Below are 18133 nucleotides of genomic sequence, written 5' to 3' on the forward strand. Positions count from 1 at the left end.
CCTGTGTTCACTACCCAGAGGATGACCATGGGGACAACACAGACACCCACATGGGTGTTAATATGGATGGCTCTGGCGATTGGTTTAACTGCCTCTCAAAGTGGTAGGTAGAATCCATGATTTTGATTTACATGAAACCTTGTACTTCAGTGTTGACAGGGCTAAACTGTATGTTACTGTATGTCATAGCGCTCTCATAATAGCTCCAATGTTTATCTCATTGGACAGCCTAACAATGAGGGAATATGCTCAGTCCTGCCTTTTGTGCCTTTTAAGCATGGGTTATGATTGATGAACAGGTACATGTAGGATTGGCAAGAGAACTACATAACAGAGCCTGAAATACACAGGATTCCACAATGATTTACAGTAAAAAATCCTGTAACCTATTAACATACACTTTGATTTCAGAGGATACATCAAAGGCCACAGTTAACATCATCCCCTCAATGTCAAGGATACCTGAGATTGCAGGTAAGCTTCATAATACATGTGCTATACAGATGCATGAGCCCTGAGGATGATGACAATGATTAACACTGCAGCCTTACATATCCACAGACAATGGTGAAAGGACAATAACCATGATGGAGACAGTCATGATAAGTAGTGCAACAGGTTTTGTGGATTAGCTGCGGTTTAAAAGCAAGAAGTAGGCTAACTTGTTAATTTATGTTTCAAGTTCATAAACATAATAGACATTGGATGTACTTTGAAAAGTCTTGGTATTTTAGTTGATTAAATATTGAATTTGGCATTTACTACTATGGCCCATAGAAACACATTGAATAGCACATTCATACATGCCATAAATCTCTGGAGATATAAGAAAGCTAAGGAAACATTTGTGTTTTTTTTTTTTACACATATTTAACCCCTTTTATTTTGTTGGCACAAAACTACCTCCATACTTCCATTAAGTTGTATGGGTTAACTTCAGACGAGTCCCGTGACACTTGTGGAGGTCGAAGACCAAACTGTTCAGATGCTACAGACAGTAGTTGGCACATCGGCGGTACCGACATAAGACGAGTTCCATGACACCATAGAGTGGTCATATTAGCTAGTAGGCAAAATCGTTTGGACGCTAAAGACGTTTTTGTGAGAATACCGATTTTCAGGATGTACCCTGGTGTGACAAACAGCTGGTGGACATAGGTGGATGTGGTGGATTGAGACATAGGTGGATGCGGTGGATTGAGACATAGGTGGATGCGGTGGATTGAGACATAGGTGGATGCGGTGGATTGAGACATAGGTGGATGTGGTGGATTGAGACATAGGTGGATGCGGTGGATTGAGACATAGGTGGATGCGGTGGATTGAGACATAGGTGGATGCGGTGGATTGAGACATAGGTGGATGCGGTGGATTGAGACATAGGTGGATGCGGTGGATTGAGACATAGGTGGATGCGGTGGATTGAGACATAGGTGGATGCGGTGGATTGAGACATAGGTGGATGTGGTGGATTGAGACATAGGTGGATGCGGTGGATTGAGACATAGGTGGATGCGGTGGATTGAGACATAGGTGGATGTGGTGGATTGAGACATAGGTGGATGCGGTGGATTGAGACATAGGTGGATGCGGTGGATTGAGACATAGGTGGATGCGGTGGATTGAGACATAGGTGGATGCGGTGGATTGAGACATAGGTGGATGCGGTGGATTGAGACATAGGTGGATGTGGTGGATTGAGACATAGGTGGATGCGGTGGATTGAGACATAGGTGGATGCGGTGGATTGAGACATAGGTGGATGTGGTGGATTGAGACATAGGTGGATACGGTGGATTGAGACATAGGTGGATGCGGTGGATTGAGACATAGTTGGATGTGGTGGATTGAGACATAGGTGGATGCGGTGGATTGAGACATAGGTGGATGCGGTGGATTGAGACATAGGTGGATGCGGTGGATTGAGACATAGGTGGATGCGGTGGATTGAGACATAGGTGGATGCGGTGGATTGAGACATAGGTGGATGTGGTGGATTGAGACATAGGTGGATGCGGTGGATTGAGACATAGGTGGATGCGGTGGATTGAGACATAGGTGGATGTGGTGGATTAAGACATAGGTGGATGTGGTGGATTGAGACATAGGTGGATGCGGTGGATTGAGACATAGGTGGATGCGGTGGATTGAGACATAGGTGGATGCGGTGGATTGAGACATAGGTGGATGCGGTGGATTGAGACATAGGTGGATGCAGTGGATTGAGACATAGGTGGATGCGGTGGATTGAGACACAGCCCATGCAAAAAAAAAACAGATATCCTTAGCTTAAACTGACAGATTTTGGTGGGTATTTTTTTATTATGTTAATTAGATTGACACACGGGTGTGTCAGTAGACTCTTATGGTGAGTGAGTGAGGCCAATCTAGCAGTCAACCAATGGACTCCTAGTTAAAAGCAAGGTTTTACGAGGGGCAGGGTTTTACGTTACCTATTCATTTCTTTCTAAATATCTAAAGATAAAACCTGCTGAGTTGTATGCTATCATAGCTGAATTGGTTGTCCTTTTTCCCAGGAGTGAGTCCTATACATAATGGCCAAGTCTGCAGTACGTGGGGTAACTACCACTTCAAGACCTTTGACGGAGACATCTTTCAGCTCCCCTCCACCTGCAACTATGTTGTGACCTCACTGTGCCATAGCAGTTATGAGGATTTCAACATCCAGATGAGGCGGCAGGTGGTGGACAACCAGCCCACCATTAGCAAGATCACCATGAAGCTGGATGGCACAGTGGTGGAGCTTTCCAAGGGTTCCATTGTTGTTAATGGGAATAAGTAAGTTCCTCAAGAATTTCTCATGTAGCTGTTTTTAAATAAATGCTCAAGTTGTTGGATGTCATATTGTTGTCCCAGTCGCGTTGACTTAACAGATTAGACTCAACCTTATACTGTGTAATTATGCTCAAGCACAGAGATGAGAATGTTGTTTTTAAAGTACCAATGAAAATGTCCAAAAATGAGGTCAATTGAGCTACTGTAAAAGTGGTTGGTCTGACTAAGTTCTAGTTGAATCTAGTGCTTTGTCTTCCTCTTCCTCCAGTGCCACCTTACCATTCAGCCAGTCTGGTATTCTCATTGAAGAGACTCCCTCCTACATCAAGATCAAAGCAAAACTGGGATTGGTAGCCATATGGAACCAGGATGATTCCTTCTTGGTAGTACAACAATTATGCATTTATGAATATTTCTAGGTGGAGTTAGGTTTTTGCGGTGTGGTCAATGTCTACATTTGAAGGCCTGTGCTGTGGTGGGCACTGTGTTAACAACAGTTAAGGTAGTCCTAATCTATAGTTATATTATTCAGGAATAGGTTGTCACTCCTGTTAAATCTTTGTTTTGTTACAGTCATTTCTCATTTTTGTCGAGTGTTATGCGGTTATGGAGGTAAAATATTACCCTGAAATGTCTAATGGTCTTCTATTTCAGGTGGAGATGGACATCAAATTCAGAAATAAGACCTGTGGTCTATGTGGAGATTTTAATGCAATTCAGCAATTTGATGAGTTCTATAGCCATGGTACATTTTCACTGACATTATCAACACATCAACCATTGCCTATTATTTGGAATACAGTTGACATTTAACAATAATTGGATTTATTTTTATGCCAAAGGTATGAAATTGTCCGCTGTCGACTTCGGAAACTTCTGGAAATTGGATGGTCCCACTGAAAGCTGTACTGAAAACATATTGCCTTCAAATCAGAAATGCCCCAATCTGGTAGGTTACACTTTATTGCTTATGATGAGAATAGGGATATTGGCTAGGCTGCTGTGTACTTAACAACATGTGGGGTCCGAAATGACTGACTCCTGATAAAGATTTGCAAAAATGACTGTATACTGCTACAGTATATTGTGTGCTCCATTTCTTTGAAAATTATATTATTTTATACTAATACAGAAAAATATGTTGTTTTTAAAGTAATATTTTCTTTCTCTCCAGTCAGGGGTCAAAATTATTGACACCCCTGTTTTCAATACCTTTCAAAACCACACCTTGCAAATAGTGGCACTGAGCCATTTTCTAAAATGTTTTATGAGTTGGAGAACACATTCTGAGGGATTTTAGACCATTCCTCCATACAGAATCCTTCAAAATCCTTGATATCCTTTGTCTGTGCTAACGGACGGCCCTCATTCAAACCAGAGATTTTCAATGGGTGTCAAGTTCGGAGACTGAGTTGATTTTGAAGACAAATGTATATTTATTTGGGGATTTTGATGTGTGCATGGGGTTATTGTATTGCTGGAAGATCCACTGAAGGCCAAGTGGCAGTGGCAACAAGGTTTTTGCAAAAATGTCCAGGTACTGGGTAAAGTTCATGATTGATCTTTACAAGAGCCCCGGGACCAGTGGAAGCAAAATAGCCCCTTTTTGCAATGGCCATCTCAGTCTCTCTTTGAAACCCATTGAAAATCTGGGGTTTGAATTAAAGAGGGCAGTCCGTAAGAACAGGCATAGGACATCAAAGATCCTAAACAGTGAAGGCTGCTGAGGGAAAGACGTCTCGTAATAATGTCGGGAACGGAGTAAAGGGAACACCATTCCACTAATTCCGCTCCAAATCAAATCAAATCAAATCAAATCAAATTTATTTATATAGCCCTTCGTACATCAGCTGATATCTCAAAGTGCTGTACAGAAACCCAGCCTAAAACCCCAAACAGCAAGCAATGCAGGTGTAGAAGCACGGTGGTTAGGAAAAACTCCCTAGAAAGGCCAAAACCTAGGAAGAAACCTAGAGAGGAACCAGGCTATGTGGGGTGGCCAGTCCTCTTCTGGCTGTGCCGGGTAGAGATTATAACAGAACATGGCCAAGATGTTGAAATGTTCATAAATGACCAGCATGGTCGAATAATAATACGGCAGAACAGTTGAAACTGGAGCAGCAGCACGGCCAGGTGGACTGGGGACAGCAAGGAGTCAGCCATTACCACGAGCCCGTCCTCCCCAATTAAGTTGCCACCAACCTCCTGTGGTCCTAATTTGTTCTCCAACTCCTAAAACATTTTGGAAAAAGGATTATTGCAGTTATCCTCACAAGATGAAGTACTGAAAAAGACAGTGAAAATAGGGATGTCAATCATTTTGACCCCTACCTTTCTGAGATTATTTTTATTTACTTTTTAAACACAATCTCTTTCTAGAAACAATCGTATAAATATAGAATAATATATTTGACCAAATCTGTTTTGCAATTATTTTATACAGTAATTTCTGCTCTTCTTTATCAAGGCTGTCAATAATTTCAGACTCCACTGTATATGTCCTAATTATAACATCTCTCTGTTTTTGTTTGATAGAAACCAGTTTGTGAGCAGTTGCTCTCCGGTCCTGCCTTCAGCAGCTGTAAGGACTTATTGGCCATCGACTCATTTGTTGAGGCCTGTGTATCTGACCTGTGCCACTGTGATAACAGCACCAACTCCTTCTGCCTGTGCAACACTATCTCAGAGTACTCCCGTCAGTGTGTTCACGCAGGGGGGAAGCCCAAACAATGGAGGACTGAACAGTTCTGCTGTAAGCATGCCCTTACTCCCCGTATCAACATTCAAATCGCACATTGGTTAGTTGCAACAGAGTACTCATATTTTGACATAACCTTTGCAGATAAGACATGCCCCTTCAACATGGAGTACCAGGAGTGTGGAAACCCCTGTGTTGACACCTGCTCCAACCCTGAGAGAGGCCAGCTGTGTGAGGAACACTGCTCAGATGGCTGCTTTTGTCCTCCAGGTAGGCAGACATATTTAAACGTTCTCTGCACATCCTCTTCTTCAAAGAGATGTAATAAACATCCATTGGAATGGAGCAGAATGTATACTGATAGAATGCAAAGCAATTGATTCCATATTGTGGACTGGACTCTGTTGCGTTACAAAGGCAATTACGAGTTTGGTGTTTTGTAATGGCCTGGTATACTATCTGATTCATGTGGTATTTAGTTCCTGACACAAGGACAAGCCAGTTGATCAGAATATATCATGGAGTTTCAGAAATTGTCTGTCGAGACAGAAAAATACTGTGAATTTAGATTTTGGAGTAAAACAAAAGACATCGTTACTAGGTGTTGCCTATGTAGGGCAGTAGGTTGGGATGGAGACATAATAAACACATGTATGCTCTCACCCAAAGGAACCGTTTTTGATGACGTCAACAAGAATGGTTGTATCGCCTTGAGTCAATGCTCCTGCCGCCACAATGGAAAAACCTACGCACCCGGAGAGTCTTATTCAAGCACTTGTAAAGATTGGTAAGAAAACCAGTTTAAGAATTCTGACTTGAGTCTAAAAGTTATTCCAGGGGTGACCATTTGTAAGCCCCATTGAATAATTTATATTTCGCCCTTAGTTCTTGTGCTGGTGGTCAGTGGAAGTGTGTGGACAAGGACTGTCCTGGCACCTGTGCTGTGGAGGGAGGATCCCACATCAACACCTACGATGGAAAAACCTACACCTTCCATGGGGACTGCTCTTATGTTCTGACCAAGGTACAGTACAGTTTCCTCACCAAAGCTCTGTGTGCATGAATCTCATTCACATGAAATACATTTCGAAACTTGCTACCTTCTTTGTAGTTATTATGTCTGTATTACAGCTTTGTCTCCATCTTCTTTATTTTTCTTCTGATATATCCCGTTTTTATGATGAAAATTGTAATATAGAAAAGGGCTTTCCAACCATGTTCCTGGAGTGCTACCTCCCTGTAGGTTTTCACTCCAACCCTAATTTAGCACACCTCATTCTAATATTAAGCTGGTTGATGAGCTGATTCAGGTTAGTTACAACTGCGGAATGAGCTAAATCCCACAGGAGAGTAGCTCTCCAGGAACAGAGTTGGGGAACCCTCATATAGAGCAGTATTAATCATCTTGCGTTGATACATTTATCTATGGAGAAATGTGGGTTGTTCATGTTTACTCTGTCTCTTGTTTTACACTGAGATATTCCTTTTTCAAAAGAATTCGAAGGATATTTCCTTTCATTAAGGGAAATATTTGTAACAACTTATTTATGTTTTTTTCAGGACTGTGATGGGATGCAATTCACTGTACTGGGTGATCTGGTGCAGTGTGGGCTTTCTGACAGTGAGACTTGTCTAAAGGCTGTTACCTGTCCCTCTCAGAAGGAGCCACTGTAAGTATTCTTTGACTGACATGCTATCAGCCTTTGACTGCAGTAAATGTTTTTTCCCTAGTGTTGTTAGGTTTTAGACTTTAATGTATAATTTGAATATCATGAATAAGTATATGGTTAAACAATGCCCATCAATGCAGGTGATCAACATACAACCCAATGGAAAAGCCTTTGTAAATGGAATCTATTCTCAGCTGCCCTTTTCTGCTGGTAAGTTACAGTTGCACAGTAAACATACAGTACAATCAATGTAGTCATGACTAGGCATACATGAAACTTGTGTCTTACAGTTAAAGCACATCATTGTATGGGGGATACATAATGATACATGGGAATGTTGTGATGGTGATGCAGCTTTATCATTCAACACTGACACATATATTTTACTTAACATCATAAAATAAGAATTTGTTCTTAACTGACTTGCCTAGTAAAATAAAGGTAAAATAAAATAAAAGAATTACTCATTCCTTCCTCTTCCCTTTGTTCCTTATAGCTGGAGTAACTATTTTCAGAGCCTCCTCATTTTTCATCATTGTCCAGACCACCTTTGGCCTCCAGTTGGAAATCCAACTCTCACCAATCATGCAGGTCTATATTGCTGCAAGCACCGTTTGGCAGCAGAGAACTTGCGGTATGTCTCATCATCCGTTGACCAACCACCACAGTCCACTGAGGTGTTCATGTTCTGGGAATGATTTATTTTCCCTGTATATAAATACATGTTCACCCTACAGGTCTTTGTGGAAACTTCAACAACAACCAAGGAGATGATTTCAAGGTCCTGAGTGGAGTGACTGAGGGCACAGCCATTGGTTTTGCAAACACCTGGAAAACACGAGCCAGCTGCCCAGACATCAAGAGTAGCTTTGAAAGCCCCTGCAGTTTAAGTCTTGACAATGGTATCTGCATGGTTTATCACCTTTCCATGTATGTTTTAATTGTTATGGAGAACGGTGCAAGTGTTTCTTAAAGTTGGCCTAACTGTGGTTTATTTTTTCACTTTTTCAGAGAAATATGCCCAGCACTGGTGCTCTCAGCTGGCTGATCCTAAAGGGTTGTTTGCTAAATGCCACACAGCAATAAGCCCAGACATGTACAAAGAAGTGAGACCATTTCACCATACTATCCATTTCACACAATTTCCTGAGCATAACTAATTCACAAATGTATGTAACGTGATGCCAGCTGTTATGGGGAATTTGAGAATTACGTTGCTTGCTGTTAGGTATTGTGTATCTGCACAGAATTTGTGCATATTATACACACAATTAATTACAACTATTGTACAGTATAATATGGATGCTGTCCTGACTGTGGTTTTCTATTCAGAACTGCATGTATGACAGCTGTAACTGTGAGAAGAGTGAGGACTGCATGTGTGCTGCCGTCTCCTCTTATGTCCACGCTTGTGCTGCCGAGGGTATTCAGCTCAGCGGCTGGAGAGACACAATCTGCAGTGAGTGACAATCACACCATAATACCTAAGAAGATGTGTCAATTGTGGGAGAATAAGATACAAATATTATAAATATTTACATCAAACACTAATTGTTGCCATCCCCAGACAAATACTCCACCTCGTGCCCTAGCACCATGGTCTACAGCTACAGCATAAAAAGCAGTGATCGCTCCTGCCGCTGCTACAGCGACTCTGACTTTACCTGTTCAATCACCTTTGAGCCTGTGGATGGGTGTGTCTGTTCTGAGGGTTCCTACCTGGATGATGAGGGCAAGTGTGTTCCACCAGCCAGCTGCCCTTGTTATTACAAGGGCTCAGTGGTGTCCCCTGGAGAGGTCATCAGCAAGGATGGAACCATGTGGTATGGACCGAGTTATTTACCTACCTATACTCAAGCTGTATATCAATGTAATTCACTACACATTAATTTTGATTTCAAAGGCATATTTTTGAGACTTTATGAACCAAGAGCCTTGGGCCTTGCTTTCCCGTAGTGAGCATAGCGACATTCAAGTACCATAAACAACATTTTATTTCAGCACCTGCAAGGAGGGAAAACTCCGTTGCATTGGATATTCACCCGATCAGCCATGTAAGTTCATGTATATTAATTGTCAAAACAACTCACAATTTTGAGCTATTGTACTGTGCCAGGCAACACTGAATTTGTCCATTCTTTTCATGGCAATCTTCCAAATCATATATACATTTATGGTGTTTGGTAATAGTATGCTATTGGCAACAGAATCAGGCTATGTGCATTTTGAAATATTATCTCTCCATCCTAGTACACACTTTACAGAGCATATTGATTTGGTGAAAGACACAACAGAGTCAAGACACATGAATTCCCTTTATTTTCACAGCATGTGTTGCACCAATGGTTTTCTTCAACTGCTCCAATGCAAGCCCAGGAGTGAGAGGGTTAGAGTGTCAGAAGAGCTGCAACATTCTGGATATGGCCTGTGTAAGACCCCTATTCACCTCGTCTCCAGGCCATTCTGCACAGCGGATATAAGCTTGTGTACAAAACATTAAAAACACCTTCCTAATATTGATATTAATACACAATCCGTCTCAATTGTCTCAAGGCTTGAAAAATCTTCTTTAACTTTCTCCTTCTCTTCATCTACACTGATTGAAGTGGATTTAACAAGTGACATCAGTAAGGGATCAATGCTTTCAACTGGATTCCCCTGGTCAGTCTATGTCATGGAAAGAGGAGGTGTTCTTAATGTCTTCTACACTCAGTGTATAGTCATATAATGCCCATAGGATTGTGAATAGAAATTGAGTGTAAAATATAAACTTTCATTTTTTTTTTTATATATATTTTTATATTAACATACGATTAACCTCATATCCCAGCTATTGCACACAGAACTTATAAGCTTGGTACATCAACAATTTAATTTTGTCCTTAGTGGGATTAACCATATACTTCCATGGGAGTATCTTTACTGAGTAAAGTATTTGTTATCATTTAATTTGAGCGAACCATACGACTGCTAGGCGTAGCTCTGTGCTTGTGGTGTGCTAACGTATGGGGGAGGGTTAGGGGGAAGGTGTTGTGGGAGATGATTGGTTGGTAGATTAAGCTGAATAAGCCAATGCCTATGCCCTGGGAGTTTCTCCTGGTCTTTCTGTATTGGCTAATGGCTAATGAAGGCCAAGTTTGACCTTCTGGTCCAACAGACTCCACGCATTTGAGCAGAAGTTAACACAATTTTTACACAAGCAGATTTTTCAAATCAATAATTTTCACTTTACAGATCAGCACAGAGTGCATATCAGGCTGTATGTGTCCCTCTGGACTGGTATCCGATGGAAAAGGAGGATGCATCAAGCCAGACCTTTGTCCTTGTTCTCACAATGGAGCAACTTACCAACCAGGAGACAGAATCAAGGTCGACTGCAATACCTGGTAAGGTTATCTTGCCTCAATTGGGGTTTAAACCAATTAAGACTTCAGTCTGATATATCTGTTTTTGCCACTTTCAGCACTTGTAAAGACAGAAAATGGCAGTGCACAACTAACCTGTGCCTTGGAACCTGTGCCATTTATGGAGATGGACACTACATTACTTTTGATGGGAAACGATTCACTTTCGAAGGTGACTGTGAATACACACTTACAAAGGTATGCTTGCAGGGTTTCTTGATAGTCTAAGTGATCATCACCAATATTACATGCTGAACAATAAGGGTTTGTGTTAATTGTTTTAAGGTATTGATAGGTGTAGGTGTTTCTGGGGAGTCTGAATAGCAATATTTGAAACTGTTTAGCCATGATCTGCTGTTGCTTTGTAGATGTTGCTGTAGCATTCCCAACAAGCTGAACCTTTTCACTATTTCAGTGATTGATAATGTCCCATCCACCAAAATACTATGTTGGCTGTTGTTAAATGTATGACTGAAACCTTAAACAGGACTACTGTGGTAGCAACAATGCCAACGGCAGCTTCAGAGTCATCACTGAGAACATCCCTTGTGGAACGACAGGCACCACCTGCTCCAAGGCCATTAAGCTCTTCCTGGGGGTAACTAGATTCCTGCTTTCTGCCTGGCACATACCATTACTGAAGCCAAGACTACTAATATTCGGTCATACATACATAAATACATACATACATACATACATACATACATACATACATACATACATACATACATACATACGCACGCACGCACGCACGCACACACACACACACACACATACACACACATACATACATACATACATACACACACACACACACACACACACACACACACACACACACACACACACACACACACACACACACACACACACACACACACACACACACATACATACATACATACACACATACACACATACATACATACATACATACATACATACATACATACATACATACTATAAAGCACACAATATACACATAAATCAAAGCTTCATGAGGCCTGGCAAAAAAATGAACATTATGGCATACATTATAACATGATGAGTAATTACATAAATTAATATCTTAACTGCATACTCAAACTATTTAAAAACAAATCTCTTTCAGAACAATGAACTAATTCTGACAGAAGGGAACTACCAAGTCGTTGAGAGAAATACAGGGGAGGCGGTTCCTTACCAGATTCGCACAATGGGCATCTACCTTGTGATTGAAGCCAATAATGGGTTGATTCTCATGTGGGACAGGAAAACAAGCATGTTCATCAAACTGAACCCACAGTTCAAGGTACATTACAACTTTGATTGGATGACACATTAGATATTAAAATATGGGTGTAGTGTTCCATCAACTGATATTCACAAGTCTGTTATGACTCCTTTTTATCACTCAACTGAATCTTTTGCTATGTCCTCTTCAGGGACATGTCTGTGGTCTGTGTGGAAACTATGATGGCAATGCAAACAATGACTTCACTGCCAGGAGCCAGGCAGTAGTTGTCAACCCTCTAGACTTTGGAAACAGCTGGAAAGTCTCTGCAAGCTGCCCCGATGCAAAGAACAAAAGGAGCCCCTGTACTGCCAACCCTTACAGGCAGTCTTGGTCACAGAAGCAGTGCAGCATCATACAGAGCAAAGTTTTCACGGACTGCCATTCTAAAGTAGGTTTAGACTTTAGTCGTTCACTGAATGATTTGGAATTTGATGTGATCATGTCAAATAAGATCTGTTTTCCAATTAGGTGGACCCCTCTCCTTTCTACGATGCTTGTGTGACAGACTCGTGTGCTTGCGACAGTGGTGGAGACTGTGAGTGTTTCTGTACCGCTGTGGCAGCTTATGCAGAGGCCTGTAATGAGGCTGGAGCCTGCATAGCCTGGAGAAGCCCACAAATCTGCCGTGAGTTTCTAAATGTTCCATTCATTTAAGTGCTGACATAAAAATAGGCTTAATCCAGTCAGTTTAAACCAAATTGAAGATAATACTTACAGAGAGCTTTTGTCCACCACATACAGCACTGTTCTGTGATTACTACAACCCCCCTGGAGAATGTGAGTGGCACTACAAGGCCTGTGGAGCTCAGTGTATGAAGACCTGCAGGAATCCCTCCGGGAGCTGCTCAACTCAGATACCACCTCTTGAAGGTACAGTAGACATTCATTTAGGATCTATTTTGGGTAACAACAATTTTCTATAACAGGTACTTAGTATTTATTTAATGTTGAAGCTAGAGTCCTTAATTGAAACAATAACAAAGTTGCCACCCCGCCTCTGTTTAGGTAACAAGGGAAGGCCCAGGAAAATTGTAACCACTCTCAAATCCATAGACAGAGCTATGGATGCAAGGGCTGACAATTCATGACATAAAAAGTATTGTTTTAACCATGTTTTGAGGCTATACAGTGTTTGATTTAATTTGTTTTGTTTACAAACATTGGGGTAAAACAAGTGTATATTTTAGGTTCTTTTATGGGGCACGACATGCTTTCGTGACAAAGGATTCTAGCTTTAAATTACTATCAATTTTATCTGAACGGAATTGGCAGTGTGAAAGAAATGCAGGCTACATCTTTTACCAAACCATGCTAACTGAAAAGTGATCCAGCAAGTATATGGCTCAGCTTGATAGTAAAGAGTTTGTGTACCTGGTGTTGGTGGTATAACTATAGTATAAACTTGATCTCTAGAGAACTTGATCTGTAGTCTATTCATTTATTTTGTCTTTTTGTTGGAATATTCCAGTTTTACAATCATCAAGTATTTAGAAGAATAACTGTCTGAGGTCATTTTAGATATTCTTACATTTTCACTCCCTTTCTATTCACTATGTTTCTTCACCATATCCCTCTATCAATAAATAGCTTTTTGATCATTAATATTTGACTATTTTTCTTCTTCTTTAGGTTGTTATCCAAAATGTCCTCCTGCTCAACCCTTCTTTGATGAAGATATAATGAAGTGTGTGGAGAAGGAGCAGTGTGGCTGCTATGGCAGAGATGGAAAACACTACAATAATGGAGAAAAAGTACCGACCACAGAAAACTGTCAGACATGGTATGCCTTTAGTAATGCAGAGAATCTTGGTCTTGGCTAAAATTGTGAACACTTTAACTGTGTTTGAGTGTCAAGAATGAAACTAAGTAGAATTGTAAATGCTTCTTTTTCCAAAGCGATTGTAATTCTGTGACCGTGGACTGCAAATACGATGTACAAGGTATGAACAGATCCTTCAACCAAAACAACAACACATACATGATTTCTGCAACATTCCAGTACCCTAAAATATATCTTACCATTTCAGCTTGCACTTGCACCTACAATGGGAACAAATACCCCAATGGGCATATCATCTATCACACCACAAATGGGCACGGCAGTTGTATCACAGCCATCTGTGGGAAGAATGGAACCACTCAGAGGGACATTTACCCATGTTCAACTCCAACTCCAACTTTAACTCCATCTGTTCCTAACTCTACTCCATCCTCTACAGTGACAACAACTGTCTTTACATTCTCAACACCCACAACTGGTGGGTACTTGTGGGTACTAAGACTTGAATGACTGTGAATTAGTTGATGTGAGAAATGTAAAAACGACAGCAGGTATCTTTTGTGATCAAAATGGCTAAGAACATTGCTAATTATGCCCCATAATGAAATGTTTTTTACATTTAAAATTGTTTGTTTGTTTTAAGTTCAACTAAATAACTGTAATGTAATCCCTGATTCTATAGCGCCAACCACAACTTCAACAGAGACAACAGTGTCTCCAACAACATTTACTACTACATGTGGCTATCCATGTGTGTGGTCACAGTGGTTTGATACCACATTCCCTACACTTGGAACTCCAGGAGGAGACTCTGAAACCTACAACAACATAAGAGCAGAGGGACACGATATATGTGAGAAGCCAAGCAAGATCCAATGCAGAGCCGAGAAGTACCCAAATGTTAGCATAAGCCAAGTAGGCCAAGTGGTGCAGTGTAATGTAGCAGAAGGGTTGACTTGCAGAAATGAAGACCAGTCAGGCAAATTCCCACTGTGCTTTAACTACCAAGTCCGAGTCCTCTGCTGTGATGAAGATCTTTGTACATCTAAGCCTACAACCATTTCACCAACAACTACAAGACCACCTGTTACAACAACAACTACAAACGCAACCACCTCCACTATGTCAACGACCACGTTGAATACAAAACCCCCTAACTGCACAGTTTGTGAGTGGTCACCTTGGTATAATGTGGACTATCCTCAATTTGGTCCTGGGGGTGGTGACAATGAATCAATTAAAAAGATTCTAGAATCTGGAAAACATATTTGTGAAAAACCAGTGGATGTCATGTGCCAAGCAGTGCGATATCCAGGGATCCCATTGTCTGAATTAGGACAGAATGTAGAATGTAATACAAAGGTTGGACTAATATGCCAGAACAAAGATCAAGGCATTCCTCCAATATGCCTTGACTATGAAATTAAGGTGAAGTGTTGCAAGACTGTGAAATGTCAGACTACAACACCAGCCCAAACAACTAAACCTACTGTCACAACAACAACAATGTCAGCATCCACATTACCTACAACAACAAGTAAACCAACAACAATCACTACTCCTCCAACCTCAACTCTACCTCTAACCAAATCTACAACTCCTACCACTACTCCAACACCAAATACCGCAATCTTAACATCGACTGCACCACCTACCACATCAACAACAGTTACTCCCATCACTACTCCAACACCCACTACAAAGACCTCAACATCGACAGTTACATCGACAACAAAAACAACAACTCAGACTCCCAGCCCTAGTACAACTCCAACCACTACTCCTACATCAACTTCATCAGGAGTAACACCTACCCAATGCAGTGGTGAAGAAACATGTGTGTGGTCAGACTGGATCAACCTTGGTCAGCCAACGTCTGGCTCTGAAGGTGGAGATAATGAATCCATTAAGAACATCATTGCTGCTGGTTATCACATTTGCTCAGCTCCAGAGGCAGTTGAATGTAGAGCAAAACAATTCCCTGGACTTCAGATCCCTCAGCTTGGCCAAGACGTGACTTGCAACCGATCCGTTGGACTGATTTGTCAAAACAGTAAGCAAGGTCCTCAGCAAAAGTGCTTCGATTACGAGATTCGAGTGAAATGTTGTCAATGTGAAACCACAACACACATCACAACCACTGCAACAACGACAGGTCCTCACATCACTACTCCTACACCCACTACTACAACCTCAACATCGACAGCTCCACCTACAACAAAAACAACAACTCAGACTCCCAGCCCAAGTACAAATCCAACCACTACTCCTACATCAACTTCATCAGGAGTAACACCTACCCAATGCAGTGGTGAAGAAACATGTGTGTGGTCAGACTGGATCAACCTTGGTCAGCCAACGTCTGGCTCTGAAGGTGGAGATAATGAATCTATTAAGAACATCATTGCTGCTGGTTATCATATTTGCTCAGCTCCAGAGGCAGTTGAATGTAGAGCAAAACAATTCCCTGGACTTCAGATCTCTCAGCTTGGCCAAGACGTGACTTGCAATCCATCTGTTGGACTGATTTGTCAAAACAGTAAGCAAGGTCCTCAGCAAAGGTGCTTCGATTACGAGATTCGAGTGAAATGTTGTCAATGTGGAACCACAACACACATCCCAACCACCACCACAATAACGACAGGTCCTCACATCACTACTCCTACACCCACTACTACAACCTCAACATCGACAGCTCCACCTACAACAAAAACAACAACTCAGACTCCCAGCCCTAGTACAACTCCAACCACTACTCCTACATCAACTTCATCAGGAGTAACACCTACCCAATGCAGTGGTGAAGAAACATGTGTGTGGTCAGACTGGATCAACCTTGGTCAGCCAATGTCTGGCTCTGAAGGTGGAGATAATGAATCCATTAAGAACATCATTGCTGCTGGTTATCACATTTGCTCAGCTCCAGAGGCAGTTGAATGTAGAGCAAAACAATTCCCTGGACTTCAGATCTCTCAGCTTGGCCAAGACGTGACTTGCAAACCATCCGTTGGACTGATTTGTCAAAACAGTAAGCAAGGTCCTCAGCAAAGGTGCTTCGATTACGAGATTCGAGTGAAATGTTGTCAATGTGGAACCACAACACACATCCCAACCACCACCACAACAACGACAGGTCCTCACATCACTACTCCTACACCCACTACTACAACCTCAACATCGACAGCTCCACCTACAACAAAAACAACAACTCAGACTCCCAGCCCTAGTACAACTCCAACCACTACTCCTACATCAACTTCATCAGGAGTAACACCTACCCAATGCAGTGGTGAAGAAACATGTGTGTGGTCAGACTGGATCAACCTTGGTCAGCCAACGTCTGGCTCTGAAGGTGGAGATAATGAATCTATTAAGAACATCATTGCTGCTGGTTATCACATTTGCTCAGCTCCAGAGGCAGTTGAATGTAGAGCAAAACAATTCCCTGGACTTCAGATCTCTCAGCTTGGCCAAGACGTGACTTGCAACCCATCCGTTGGACTGATTTGTCAAAACAGTAAGCAAGGTCCTCAGCAAAGGTGCTTCGATTACGAGATTCGAGTGAAATGTTGTCAATGTGGAACCACAACACACATCCCAACCACCACCACAATAACGACAGGTCCTCACATCACTACTCCTACACCCACTACTACAACCTCAACATCGACAGCTCCACCTACAACAAAAACAACAACTCAGACTCCCAGCCCTAGTACAACTCCAACCACTACTCCTACATCAACTTCATCAGGAGTAACACCTACCCAATGCAGTGGTGAAGAAACATGTGTGTGGTCAGACTGGATCAACCTTGGTCAGCCAACGTCTGGCTCTGAAGGTGGAGATAATGAATCCATTAAGAACATCATTGCTGCTGGTTATCACATTTGCTCAGCTCCAGAGGCAGTTGAATGTAGAGCAAAACAATTCCCTGGACTTCAGATCTCTCAGCTTGGCCAAGACGTGACTTGCAACCCATCCGTTGGACTGATTTGTCAAAACAGTAAGCAAGGTCCTCAGCAAAGGTGCTTCGATTACGAGATTCGAGTGAAATGTTGTCAATGTGGAACCACAACACACATCCCAACCACCACCACAATAACGACAGGTCCTCACATCACTACTCCTACACCCACTACTACAACCTCAACATCGACAGCTCCACCTACAACAAAAACAACAACTCAGACTCCCAGCCCTAGTACAACTCCAAACACTACTCCTACATCAACTTCAACAGGAGTAACACCTACCCAATGCAGTGGTGAAGAAACATGTGTGTGGTCAGACTGGATCAACCTTGGTCAGCCAACGTCTGGCTCTGAAGGTGGAGATAATGAATCCATTAAGAACATCATTGCTGCTGGTTATCACATTTGCTCAGCTCCAGAGGCAGTTGAATGTAGAGCAAAAAATTCCCTGGACTTCAGATCTCTCAGCTTGGCCAAGACGTGACTTGCAAACCATCCGTTGGACTGATTTGTCAAAACAGTAAGCAAGGTCCTC

General features: G+C 41.8%; 1 protein-coding gene across 1 annotated transcript in view; it reads left to right on the forward strand.

Annotated features, from left to right (window-relative positions):
- The first annotated feature begins 449 nt into the window (after positions 1 to 449).
- The window catches only part of LOC135552824 (mucin-5AC-like), a 30350-nt gene continuing 12666 nt past the window's right edge, over positions 450 to 18133 (forward strand). Inside the window, 31 exon segments of the mRNA XM_064984703.1 lie at positions 450 to 474; positions 2538 to 2799; positions 3065 to 3179; positions 3451 to 3541; positions 3639 to 3745; positions 5332 to 5548; positions 5639 to 5764; positions 6164 to 6281; positions 6380 to 6518; positions 7055 to 7139; positions 7142 to 7164; positions 7305 to 7374; positions 7661 to 7798; positions 7902 to 8066; positions 8176 to 8270; positions 8497 to 8623; positions 8732 to 8987; positions 9166 to 9218; positions 9493 to 9593; positions 10399 to 10550; positions 10628 to 10766; positions 11056 to 11166; positions 11680 to 11859; positions 11993 to 12232; positions 12313 to 12469; positions 12586 to 12714; positions 13474 to 13635; positions 13872 to 14102; positions 14427 to 15693; positions 15780 to 15913; positions 17034 to 17192. Coding sequence (XP_064840775.1) covers positions 450 to 474; positions 2538 to 2799; positions 3065 to 3179; positions 3451 to 3541; positions 3639 to 3745; positions 5332 to 5548; positions 5639 to 5764; positions 6164 to 6281; positions 6380 to 6518; positions 7055 to 7139; positions 7142 to 7164; positions 7305 to 7374; positions 7661 to 7798; positions 7902 to 8066; positions 8176 to 8270; positions 8497 to 8623; positions 8732 to 8987; positions 9166 to 9218; positions 9493 to 9593; positions 10399 to 10550; positions 10628 to 10766; positions 11056 to 11166; positions 11680 to 11859; positions 11993 to 12232; positions 12313 to 12469; positions 12586 to 12714; positions 13474 to 13635; positions 13872 to 14102; positions 14427 to 15693; positions 15780 to 15913; positions 17034 to 17192 — 5374 coding nt within the window.

Source organism: Oncorhynchus masou, chromosome 2, assembly GCF_036934945.1.
Source record: "Oncorhynchus masou masou isolate Uvic2021 chromosome 2, UVic_Omas_1.1, whole genome shotgun sequence".
NCBI lineage: Eukaryota > Metazoa > Chordata > Actinopteri > Salmoniformes > Salmonidae > Oncorhynchus > Oncorhynchus masou.